This window comes from Equus asinus, chromosome 21, assembly GCF_041296235.1.
Source record: "Equus asinus isolate D_3611 breed Donkey chromosome 21, EquAss-T2T_v2, whole genome shotgun sequence".
Lineage (NCBI taxonomy): Eukaryota > Metazoa > Chordata > Mammalia > Perissodactyla > Equidae > Equus > Equus asinus.
Window position 1 is genome coordinate 44,590,772 of NC_091810.1, and position 13,237 is coordinate 44,604,008.

At 40.8% G+C, this 13,237-nt stretch overlaps 1 protein-coding gene across 1 annotated transcript in view; it reads right to left on the minus strand.

Annotated features, from left to right (window-relative positions):
- Positions 1–690: 690 nt before the first annotated feature.
- CACNA2D3 (calcium voltage-gated channel auxiliary subunit alpha2delta 3) overlaps positions 691–13,237 on the minus strand; it is an 824,272-nt gene continuing 811,725 nt past the window's right edge. Inside the window, exons 36-38 of the mRNA XM_044754812.2 lie at positions 3,672–3,784; positions 3,369–3,451; positions 691–1,095 (exon numbers count right to left, since the gene is read on the minus strand). Coding sequence (XP_044610747.1) covers positions 1,003–1,095; positions 3,369–3,451; positions 3,672–3,784 — 289 coding nt within the window. The 3' untranslated portion in view covers positions 691–1,002. The remainder of the gene's footprint in view (positions 1,096–3,368; positions 3,452–3,671; positions 3,785–13,237) is intronic.

The window sequence follows — 13,237 nt, forward strand, 5'->3', positions numbered from 1 at the left end:
ACTTTTTAAATAAGAGTTTAACTGGCATTCTCCACATGACCAAAAAGATGTCTGTCCTATAAAGCAAATTCTCGATTCCACCTAGGCATGGATATTATTCCACTTTATTTGGTATCCATGACCCAGTGGAATCTGTTTTCTTTGGTTCAGGATCTGGTGTTTTCGGAACGCTTACATGTCTGGGTAGTTTCACATCTTGTAATATTTGAGATCTAATTTCATCTCCTGTGCACGGGGAAAGCCAGAAGCCAAAAGCCCAGGCAATAAGCTTGAGAGTCATTTATAGTCATTGTTCTTTTCCTCCTTCAATTCTTCTCACAATAAATTCCTAGGATTTATGCCTTCTCTATTTCTAGTCCTAAATAGTTCAACACTTGATTATTATGGGAGCTTGTGTTCTCATCCAAATTATGATTTCTATTGAAGTTTAGTTCAGCAAAATTCAGGGTTCTATGTAATAAACTCTTCCATGGAGATGATGTTTTGATTCACTTTTGTAAATATTTTTATAACTGAGAGTGGAGCATCTAAACAATTGTTAAATATTTGTCCAGAATCTGCTTTAGAGCAAAGCCTCTGCCAACAACCATCCTTTCCAAGCGTCTGGAATGGGTGACTTTTTCATGCACTTTTCAGTCTGTATTCTCAGCAATAAAGTGATAATAAAACCCAAACAAGGAGATTATGATTTTAATATACTTTATTTAAAAAGTACACAGTTTTAAATTGTTTTCAATGGGTTTCAAGCAGAAGGGACACTGCCCACTTGCAGTCCCGATTCTGATGAACGGTGATTACCATGGAGCAAACTCACATTTGCATGACTGGCAAAGTAAAAAGATAACTTTTTTGTCAACATATCTTTAAGAGTTTATATTACGCACAGTTTAAAATCATGAGACGCTGATGGTTGGACTATATTTCATGTCTTCTATGTCGCACCATATTTTGGTTCACAGTTTATCCATAATTTAGCATGCCAAGAGAACATCTCAGTCAGTGTCACCTTGAGAAGAGCATCAAAAGCAGAGGGAACAGGATAAGGACCATCTTGGCTTGGACGCCCGGTGCACCTCCACACTCTCTTGCGTTTTCCTGTGGGAAAAGGCAGGGTTGGTTAGAGCAGAGATAGACTCCAAGATGCACTAAACTTTCCAAGCGATGTTGAGTCCCCAGACCTCTTGCCCCTCTCCAATGTATGAACAAAATCTTTTGGGTGCTAGATAACACAGTGAAATACACTTGTCTAAAGTTTCATGAAAGCTAGTGATGAGAATCTCTGATTTCAGTTGTCATTGCATAAGATATTCAAAATTATTCTTTGCATACTATTATGTAGAACATTTAAGAGGTAAAGGGCTGTTGGTGGAGATGTCTGTTTGATCATGTTATAAAAGCAAAACATTGGCCTTCTAATTTTTTCCTGTCAAAATGTAAGTAAAAGATCACATCGAAGGGGCCTGATCATTTCAGAGACTGGGCTAGGGAGGGTTTATGTGTATGTCTTCTTTCTTTTTATTTGGGGAAAAGGGGCTCAGTTTTGCAGAAATGAAATCGTATTATTTATTCCTTTCTGCAACATTCTTTTTTGTCCATTGACTGATGGAAATTTCTCCAACTCCATTATTCTAGCTCTATTTTATTCAGCCATTTTCTTATTGATGGGCATTCATTTTCTCATCTGTTCTTTACTGCTACAAAGAGTGCTGAATGTAGGTCCTACTAGCCAATGGTATTTGCCCCACCCCTGCCCATGATAAAGATGCCCAGGTGTGAGAGTGCAGAGCTAATGCGTATGTTTGCTTTTGATGGCTATGGCCAGATATTTCATCACTTTCTGTATATTCTGATAACCTAGTGACTTGTATCTTTCACATTCTTGGTTTATTTTCATATGTAGTTGTTTGATTTATCAATTTAAAAGAGCTCTTTATGATTTGATATATAAATATTTTTTCAAGTTCTATAAATTGACTACTGACTTTACATTCTTTTTCCATAGAAAAGTTATAATTTTTATATAGTTAAATAAACCTGTTTTTCTTCCACAGCTTTCTGGTCTTAGATAGGAAGTTCTCTCCAATCCCTGAGATTTGTTGCGGGACTATTATTTTACCATTTAAGTCTAATGTATATTCTCCTCTTTGAATTGAATCTTTATCATATGTAAGAATTTCTATTCTGCTCCACTGACTTCATCTTAATAGGTGTAAAAACTCAAAGAAAAAAATACAGATTTAAAAAAAAAGTTTTTTATATATCAAATTATCTCATTAACTCCAGAAGATTTTTACTCTAGTGACTTTAGCTGTCTAAGTATGTAGCTCTGATTTTAATTGAAGTGATTTTAGTATTTTTTTGACTATTACTTGTATTTGCATTCTACATAGATCTTTTTTAAGGGTGACACTGAACTTTATCAAAGATCTTTCCAGCCTATGTTTGTATAATATGTTGTTATTGAACTCTCCTTTGGATAGAGAAGCAAACATTCTCACTAAGTTCCAAGTTCTTATTGGTACTATACTAACTTTAACATATTTTCCAACACTTGGATAGTTTAAATAACATTAAAATTATTTGTTGTTTAAAGGTGAGATTAACAGTCAGCTGGCTCTGATGCCATTTTTAAAAATAGATATTGTCCCAGTCTCCCTATAATAATGGGTCTAGGCAAGTTTTTCATTTTTCAGGGGTGGGGGGGAGAGGAGCTAATTTTTAAATTTGTATTATTTTTGCTAGATTAAATTTTTTTTTGTCTAGAGCCTTGCAGGGGTATTCTCTTATAATTCACCTACATCTATGGGAAGTTTACCTTTCTCAGCACTAAGCTTCATTTTTCTCTGCTCACCACTTTTGGTGTAAATGGAGTGCCTGACGGTTGTGACTTCATGTGGTTAAGGGGTTTAGGGGCTTATTATTCTGCCTTCATAAACTGTGACTCGATTTGATATTAATATTGACACTTGTGATTTACATGAATTTCTTACAAATAAAAGGCTATCTAAAAGTAAGCGGGGGAACATAATTTTAACTACAACTTGAAATAAGTAAACCAAGATGGTCAGAACCACTTCATGTGCAATAGTCAAAAGTGATAAAATTACAGCCCATCCATAAAGAGAAGATAGTAAAGAGGCTTTTAAAATCGATACACAGATATAATAAGAAGACTATTAAGCACAGACTAAATAAGAAGACCTTGAGGGGCTGCGAATACCATCAGCCTTCCTGTATATTCTTCTTTGATTTGCCTGCAGGGGATTCCTTTCTCATGAGAAAACTAGTTAGCTACAGTTCTTTGACCATGGTGAGATTCTTGTGGCAAATCCGATGGGAAAAGAGACAGGAAGCGTTCTTGGACTTACCTCAGGATGGAAGCCATGACAAGACTCCGGACGCCTTCTGATCTTCTGGGCCTTTAAGCGTTCACACTTAAGGGATTCGTTATGTTGACTGTAGTTAAGGCATATTTCCAAGATATTACTTTCCCTTACTCTGCATTTCAGAGGTCAAAACTGGGCTCTAAGCTCCCTTAATAACCTCTCTCTCTCCAACAGTAGAAAGGACGTTATTTTCCCCTCTCTAATATTTCTCCCCCACGTTTCCTTACTGTTGATTCCCCTCACCAGCTTCAGCAGCAGTCACTGGACCTATGCACAAAAGGATATACCTGATTTCAATGGGCGCCATGGTGATGGGGGCTATGGACTCACAGAGGCAGCTGCTGTCCACCACCACCATGAACAGATTGCTGCTTGGGATTTGCTGGATGACAAAGGACCTGTTGGAAAAAGAGGCACAGAGACAGTGAGTGGTCATTTACCATTCTTCAAGTAAAAAGCCATGGAGAAAACTTTTCCTCTGGGGGGTAACTACTATAATACTTTAGAAAACAAGTTTCAGAGACTGCTTTACTACTAAAGTCACCTCCTTCCATGAGGCTTTTCACTTTCAAATACCAAGCTTCACTAAGAAGACAATAGCTTATAAGCTATAGTTATAGCCATACACAGCCTATAAAACACACCTCGGGAAGACTGGGATCTTATATGTGCAAAACAGGAGAGTCAGAGTTGGCTAAATCACCTCAATTTCCAAGGTCTAAGAGGTGAGGCCTTTCCAAGCCTCATTTCCCTCTCCCTGGGCTTAAACATTATCAAAACTTGCATGACATTCTTCTAGATGGATTTTTCTCTCCTCCTTCCCTCAAAGATAGACTGAAGTGATATCATATTGATGATAAAAGATGAAGTAAACTTCCTGAACCCTTCCCTGTACCACTTTGTACAATATCTGCCCATAATAGAGGTACAGTCTTTGGATGAAATTCGTTTAAGAAGTCCCACCCTTCTCAGAGTCTAAGTTGTGCTGGTACTAAGGCTGTATAGCAGCTCTGATATGCGGGGTCCATCAGTCCAGCTGAAGTAAGCTTAATGACACCTGCTTCTTAGTGAAATGACAAAGCAACACCACCATAAATATACTCTTTAACAAGAGATACTCTGACTCTTTGGAGGAACAAATTACAGACCAAAATCCCATACTCTTCCAGAGCCAACAGGTTAGCCAAATATTTAGTCACAGGCCTAGAACCCTTGTCAATAACTTTTCATGATATTTCATTAAATTCAGTTTAGTCAGAAGAAGTAGACTATAACCCAACAGAATGTTCAATTTCTCCATAAATTTTATGTTCATTCATCTGTCTCTCAACAAATTTGTTCTATTCTCTAGAGCATATCACCATGGTTTACTAAAACCATGGGATGAAGAGGAATCCTCCTGCTTTGTTGGAAGTTATAAAGAAGGGAAAGGGCTCCCTTTTTATTTTTACCTATTCTCACCTCATCTGTTGAATTATCCAAGAATGCTCTGATATCACAACACAACTGGCTTCCTTTGTATACATGCTCAATGCCTATTCATCTAATATCCTACAGTTATGCTCACTTCTTTCAACCATAGCAGGGAACAGGGCATGCCACTGCTCAAAGATGTTCCTCAATGCCTAAACCACTATCCACACTCTGGGACGCTTACTCTCTGCCCTTCCCACCCTTCTCCACAACTACACCTGGATTGAGAAAAAACTCTGTTTTGCTATCTCACTAAAACTTTAAAAACCTTTGCTTTAGCTCCCCCTTTTAGCACTAGGTGCCTTCTCACCTATGCAAGGCCAATGCTTTAGCAGTGGCCTCGGCAACAGATTATGCCTATCAGAATAAAACCAATCTACCTGATACGGTTCTCATCAGAAAACCAATGGATTTCATGTTGGAGGCAGGTTAACAGAGTCTCAAAGAAAAATGAAAACCAATACCACATAATATTTTAAAGAACAAATGGTTGACTAGAAGATTAAGCCAAATGAATCTATCAGGCAAACAATAAAGGAGAAAGAAATTAGAATATGAAATAGAAGCTCCAAAGGGAGAGAATATTTTCCAATTGAGGAGAATTCTATTTTTTTCATTCAAAGGGTCCATTCAAGCCTGAATAAAACTTCAGATCATCAAAGATATAGACCAATCCTAAAATCTTCTCTAGAAACAAATTACTCAAAGAGGAATGAGAATGACACCAACTTCTCATCGGGATTACTTAAGATGAAGGAAACAGAGCAACATATTCAAAGTTTTGAAGGAATGGAGAAAAGGAAGTAAAAAAATATGTCAGTGTCCAGAGGAAAATATACAAGTAACTGTAGATATCGATAGAAAATTATGTTTTAAAATTTAAGAATAATTACTCAAAAAATCTCTGCAAAATGAAAACCTGATCAATCCAAGATAGCATGGTAAATAAAACACACACACACACACACACACACACACACACACACAAGACTGCCAGTATACGCCTACAATTATTACAAATCACAATAAATATGAGGTGATCAGATTCAATAGTAAAAGGCAGAGACTCTTAAATCAGGTTTACAAAAATCCCGGCATTATGCTGTTTGCAACAGACACTCCCAAAACAGAATGATATGGAAGGAGGAAAAGATGCACCAGAAAAATGCTAACAACAAAAGGGAGGAATAGGTTTAGTAATATTATTATACAAATATTCAAAGTGAAAATTCATTAAAATGTAGTAGAGAAAATAGTTCACACTGAAAAATAGTATAATGGTATAACAAGATACGATATGAACTTTTATGATCATAGTGTACAAACTGATAGAAATACCAGAAGAGATTGATGAATGCATGCTCTATTAAAATATGGAGCGAAAATTCTTCAATCTAAACAATATATACATTACTTTCAAACACAGGGAACTGCAATGCATTCCAAAGGGCTGAAAGCATCAATTGCATGTTCTTTTTCTTATGGTAGGGTACAACCAGAAATTAAAACCGAAACCTATAAACAGTGGAAATTAAAGGTTAAAAAATACATTCAATTAATCCTTGAGAATTTAAGAACAGCCCAGACTCAAATATGTGTAGCATGACCTCAAATACTTTTATTGGAAAAAAACAAAAAACAAAAAAAAAACACTTGCAAATAAATGAACTAAGTTTTAGAATCAAGAAGCTGGAAAAATAAGAAGATAAACCTGCACCTGTGCCCCTAGACTTGGTCTTTCCTCTGGCACACTGGGCTCAATATTGACGCCCCTCCCCAACACTCAGCTCTCAGGCTTCTGCAGGGAAGTGACTGATGGAAGAGAAGAGGGTGATCATTGCACAAATAGTTTGCCTCATCTACTCACCATTCCCTTCAGTTTACAAACATGCTGTCACATCTCCCATCTCAGGAAAAACAAAACTCTCCCTTGAGCTTACCTCCAGTTACTGCCCTATTTCTCTGTCCAATTTTCTAATACAACTCTTAAAAAGAATTATCTATAACCTCTCTCTCACTCTCTACTTCCTCACATTTGCCCTTCTTTCACAAATCTACTCCAATAAGCCTGCAGTCCTTACCATGCCACTGTATCGGTTCTTGTCAAGGACACCAATGACCTCATCACCTTTCTTCTCAATCTCCTCAGCCTCTGCTTTCTCCTTACTTGTTCACTGTTTGCTCCTCACAACAGACTGGTTTCTATGGGAGCAAGGCTGCATCTGTGTGCCCATGGTTATCTGTTGTCCCCAGCACCTACAGTTGTGCTTGCGACTGAGCAGATTCTCAGTAAATATTTGTCAAATCAAGGATAGAAGGAATTTACAAATATAAATGCAAAAGAATAAACACAAATAAAAATATGAAGAAAATTGAAAGAACCAAACTCTGGTTTAAAAGGACATTGACATAAATCAATGTTTGGCACTCCTGATCAAGAAAGAAGTCATAAAGGGGGCTGGCCCCGTGGCCGAGTGGTTAAGTTCGCGCGCTCCGCTGCAGGCGGCCCAGTGTTTAGTTGGTTCGAATCCTGGGCGCGGACATGGCACTGCTCATCAAACCACGCTGAGGCAGCATCCCACATGCCACAACTAGAAGGACCCACAACGAAGAATATACAACTATGTACTGGGGGGCTTTGGGGAGAAAAAGGAAAAATAAAAAAATCTTTAAGAAAGAAGTCATAAAATCACATTAAAACCCAAAAGAGACAGAGGCATTTCAAACATTTTAAGTGACTATTATGTATATGGTTGTAAACAATTTGAAAATAGAGCAAACATACCTTTGGGGTGAAAGTATAAATTATTAACATTTGGCCACGCCATAAAAAAACACAAGCAGACCAACTGCCATTAAAAAAACTGAAATGTTCATTGAAAATCTACCCCCAAGTAAATACCACCAAAACTCACGTGAACCCACTGACCAGCTATTAGAACTACTGAAAGAACTCAGCCAGCTGACCAGTTACATAATCAACGTACAAAACCACAGCATTTCCCTGACAATAACCAATGAAAAATATTTATGAAATAAAGAACCACTAATAGTGTCAATAATCACTCTGAAATGCCCAAGAATAAATCTGGTAAAAAGCATTTCTTTTTGAAGAAAATGACCAAACTTTACTGAACATAAAAAGACAAACTAAAAATTGGAGGAAAGTACAAGGGGTGTGGAAAAAAACACATATATTGAAGATGTCACTTCTCCCTTAATTAACCTTTTAATTCAAAGCAATCTCAATCACAATCCCAACAGGATTTTTGATGGAATTTGAGGTGATGATCCTAAGATTCATTCAGAAGAGTAAATATGAAGAATAGAGTGAACAATTGTAAAAACTTGGGTTTTATAAAAAGGGAAAGGTAGGGAAGGCGCTTGCCCTAATCAGTATCAAAACTCAGGAGATGATTTATAGAAGAAGAAACACAGATGGACAACTGATCTATAAAAAAGGGTTCAGACTCATTAAAATTAGAAAAATATTTGGTGCAGCCACTATGGAAAACAGTATGAAGCTTCCACAAAAAATTAAAAATAGAACTACTGTATGATCCAGCAATTCCACTTCTGGGTATACGACCTAAGAAAATGAAATCACTATCTCAAAGAGATCTCTGCACCCCATGTCCACTGCAGCATTATTCACAGCAGTGCGAGAGAGAGCAAGGGAGGAGGAGACCGGAGAAGACTGACCGGGAATAATCGTCAAGGGAGACTCGAACTTAATCTGTAACGCTGAAGTTCTTTTTAAAGAGAATGTGTTTGTGTACTCTTAAAACATTTATGAAATGGAATGTTATGCTAGGGCCAAAGAGTACTGATTTTCTCATTTTACAAAAGAGAAAACTGGGACTCAGAGAGGAGAAGTAAACTCTTACAGAAGCTTTATGAGTAAGACATAATCGTGCCCATTGTAGAGATGGGGAAACAAGAGGCTAAGTAACTTCCTACAATCACCGGGGCAGAGCTGAGGTTCAAACCCAAAGCTGCAGGCCTCCAGAGCCCAGGCCCATTGTGGGTCTGCCCCCATGGGCAGCAGACTTTCTGTCTTGTTCTGGAATTATTAGTGCTCAAGCTCCTTGAGGGCAGAGCCAGAGTGATTACTCCATGCAGATGCTTAATGACAACAAGTGCAAGATATGATTCTCTTTAACGCATTTACCCTCCCAGCTGAAGGCCCCCCAAGTGTTCTCAATGAAGCCCCACAGCAGCCTTCCCCTTTTCTTCCCCCAAACCTAGGAGATGAAAAGCCCTGCATGCAGCTACATTGTCGCGGAGGAAAACAACCCCCTACAAAGGATTTGCCAGCGGAAAGATTAACTGCTTTTCCATATTTTAAAGACTTACTGTCTGCTTATTAACATGGTGCTTCGGAGGGGTCTGGGCAATGTTAGTTGTACATTTATGTGCACAACGTGTATTTATGGCCCAGGGTGCAGGGTTGAACTTCATAAAACACACCTCCATCCAGCTGGGCCCAGCAGCCAGACTGACATCACCGTGCAGAGGAACTGTGGCCTGGTGGGTTGGTTGGGGGGAGAGGGTGGGCGGGAGCGGAGGGGAGGCAGGAGGGAAATGCCTCAACAGAGAATCACAGCGGTCGTTTCTAAGCAGGGATAGGTCAAAATGCGTGAAGTAAATTAGGCCCTCCAGGGAAAGAGTGAAGCAATTTTGATGTGTCCATTGCCGGAACTGAAACAAGCCAGTCCTCCCTTCTTCATTCACTGCAGACTGAGAAAGAACTAGAGGAAAAAAAGATGATGTGATTTCAAGACAGGCTCGCCTGACAGGAGAGACTATGGCCGCACACTATCCACTGAGAGGGGCTTTGCTGACCGGATGATGGATGACGAAAGCGGCCACGCCGCTTCCCTAGCGCTCGCCCTGAACGAACAGGCATCATGGGAGGGATCCATGGATACGATTCCCAGAGGACCCCAGGATGCACATTTGGAGAACTTGGTTGGCTTGCTTTTCATTAATTGGGTACACAACTGTTCCTTGAAAAATAATCGAGTGGGATAGGATCTTAAAACATTTTGAAATCTTTCACCCCCTTATAGATTTTCAACATTTCATAAATTTTCCAGATTTTATCCAAAGATAAAATAAGAGACATTTGAGTGAGTCACAGGGAACTTGTTTGAATTTGGCACTGATCCTGTTCTATGTTGTACTATCCTCCGGCTGGGTTGGGGACGTCACTGCAGATCTCCAACAGGATCCTATTCTCTTTGGAGGTGGGGAGATGCCTTGTCCTCCCTCAACGTGCCCCAGAATGCCCCACACTGACCCAGGCCCCGAGTTGTGGAGAGCAAACACTTGGTGACTGTTTAAATTCAAACTAGAAATCAAATATTGAGGCTGTGTTCCAGTTATAGCTATGCTTTCGAATGGCACCGGGGAGGAGAAAGGGGAGCACCAGCACCTACTCGTGCTCAGTGCAAATAAGGTAAAAGAATGAACAGCAGGGCCTCACCGGCCCACCTCCACAAGCGTCAGGCCCGCCCGGGAAATCTCACAGGTGAATCATGTTAGCATGTCAAGGCACATGGAGTTCTAAAATATTTAAACTGTTTCAGAGCACTGGGGAAGAAGGAAATATTTCAAATTCCTTTTATGAAGAACCCTGATATGAAACCTGGCCAAGATTATACCAAAAAAAAAAAGCTACGGAATAATCTCTCTTTATGAATATTGATGCAAAGACCTCAAATGAAATGCAGTAAATAGACTTGAGGAGGACATTGAAATAGTAACAGAGCATGCCCCGTGAGGATTAACCTAGGAATGCAAACGAACAAGCCTACTGAGTTGTCTCGGCTTAACAGAAATAGAAATATCAAACAATTCTTTTGATTTTTAAGTCTCTGTTTTCATCCCTACTATGTTGAGTTCCTGCTTTCTCATCTCTAAATGGTATCTTGTATAGACTCTATAACTTTCTGACTACTCTAGGTTAAAAAACTTAGTCCAGTCTAGTTTAGTACTCTGATTTCATACTAGTTCAAATCTCTGCACTGTCCTTCCTTCAAGCTTCTAGGTTCTAGCTTCTTTAGTGGTTTGGGGTGGGGAAAATGGAGCAGCCGAGAGGCAAGCATTTTCTACTTACCAGGCCATGGTGCAAGTCTCTCACCACAGCTTGTTTCCTCACAACACAGACTGGCCTTTCGGGTGGCCCAGCATCTAAATGCTGGCTCTCTTGTGAGGTTATCATGGATTCCTCAGAGACCTACAGCCCCCCAGCATGGCCCCAACTTGACCACTCATGCAGGTCCTATCTTCAGCAGTTACTTCACACCTCTTGACGTTGGTGTGGTCCTCACCTGGAGCGCAGTCATCTTGTTGGGTTTAAGCAAGATGACAGTTATCTTCTATACTGTCCACCTGACCACTGGGACATGTGCATCTTTGCTGGCCGAGACATAGGCCACTTCAGTGCTGCCCCTTCTCCAAGCCTCGCCTTCTCCCTCCAGGTCTTCCCCTGCTCAGACGAGCTCAAAAACATATCAGTACACCTGCTGCCTAGTGGACATTTGACCAATGCTGGACTTCCCTTCTTTTTGGCACCCCCAAAATGTAGAAAAGAGTCTTTTGGAGCATTCCTCCATTGTCCATCTGGCTCCCAGCACAAAAAAGCGCCCCCTGGAGGGAAACCCCTCTTCCCGTGAACGGTGATCTCTTTCTTGTTAAGCTCCTCACCAGTGTCCACATGGTAGACTAAAGGTGGGCCAGTCGTCACCCTCAAATAAGCTTAGGAGTGGGGGTTGATGGGAGGGTTTCCAACTCTAAATTAATGCCAGCTGAAAGGCTGTTCTCTTTAGAACCAGCAGTGCTTAGTGTCACTTTGTTCTCTCCTCAACCTGGGACTACAAGGAAACCCCCACTTGACATCCTGTTCGCCTCTTCCCAGTAAGTCTATTCATGTAGGACACCCTATACAGAGTTGGAAAAGAGCCAGGGCAGTAGGACCTGTTAAATAGGTGCCTAAAAGACATTTGACAAAAATCCCATCCCTGAAAGCAATCTTTAAGAAAACAGAAATAGGTGCTTAATTGTGAACCAAATTTAGCATCATACTTCAGGATAGAACACTCAGAGCTGTCTAATTAGAGTCGGAAGAAGGCACGAAAGCTCCCTCTCCCCTCTTTTATCCCTCATTGTTCTCAAAGTGCCAGCCTATGCAATTAAGCCAGAGAAAAGAGGGATGATTAAATGTTGGGACAAAGAAAGTATTCACAGGTACCTAAAACTTGCCCCTGCCCCCACTTCCAATCATTATTTCTCCTGTCTCCCTGTATCTCTTAATGGCGCCACCATCTACAGTCACACAAACCAGAGATCGTGGAGTATTTCTCAGCACATGCCTCTTTGAACATTGCCTGCCCTGATTTGACCATCTCCTTAATATCTCTCCAGTCCATCGTTCCATCTTCCATTCCTCAGGGCCAGCTTTACGGGCAAGTGACTGGCGCAGTCACACAGGGACCTACACTCAGACGGGCTTGTCACTTGGGGTTTACTGCTCTGCAGGCAGGGCCATCTTGAAATTTAAATTTTATCTTTGAACTTATGTTTTATAACTCAAGTCCAAGGGACAATGGAGCACGCAAAGGGAGCAGGGGGAGGTGGGAGGTTCTCAGCTGCCTGGCTTCCACCCTGGCCCAGCAAACTCATCATCCTCCAGCCCCGGCAGAGCCCTGGGTGCAGGCATGGGGAAGGTCAAGGCAAGGCAGAGGCTGGCAGCACCACAGCATGTTCAGCTGGTGACTGAGCAGGGGTGAACCTCTCACCCACCCTCGATCCAGGCACCAAGTATGTCCTGGAGCTATGATGGAAAGCCCTTGGGGGCTGGCCATCTACCATGAGTTGGGGTGGTGGGTCTGTGGGAAGGGGGGATTGAGTCTCCTTCTCTAAGCAGGACATGGCACCTCAGTCCAGTGGCTAGTGGAAAGGAGAACCCAACAGCCAGTGGGCAGCACAGCCCCTGAATAATGGGAACAGGCCCTGGGGGTGCCTGTGAGGTCTGCACTTATCCAATGAGTGTCCCTGTGTCTGAGGGAGGACAATATTAAATAGCAAATAAAAACTATCATGACAATCAAGAGAGACCACAGAAAGAAGGAAAATGTTTTACCTTTTAATACTTATTGTGACACTTTTCTCCTGCTTTTCGAACAAGCAGCCCACATTTTCATTTTGCACTGGGCCTGCAAATTACGTAGCTGATCCTGCCAACCTGCATCATTTTTGGCATACCTTCCCACCGGTTTTCCTGCCATTGTCCCTTCTCTATTCGTGAGGTGATGAGTCCTTCCTAAGTACAAGGCTGATCACTCCATCCTCCTCTTTACACTTACCTATGGCCC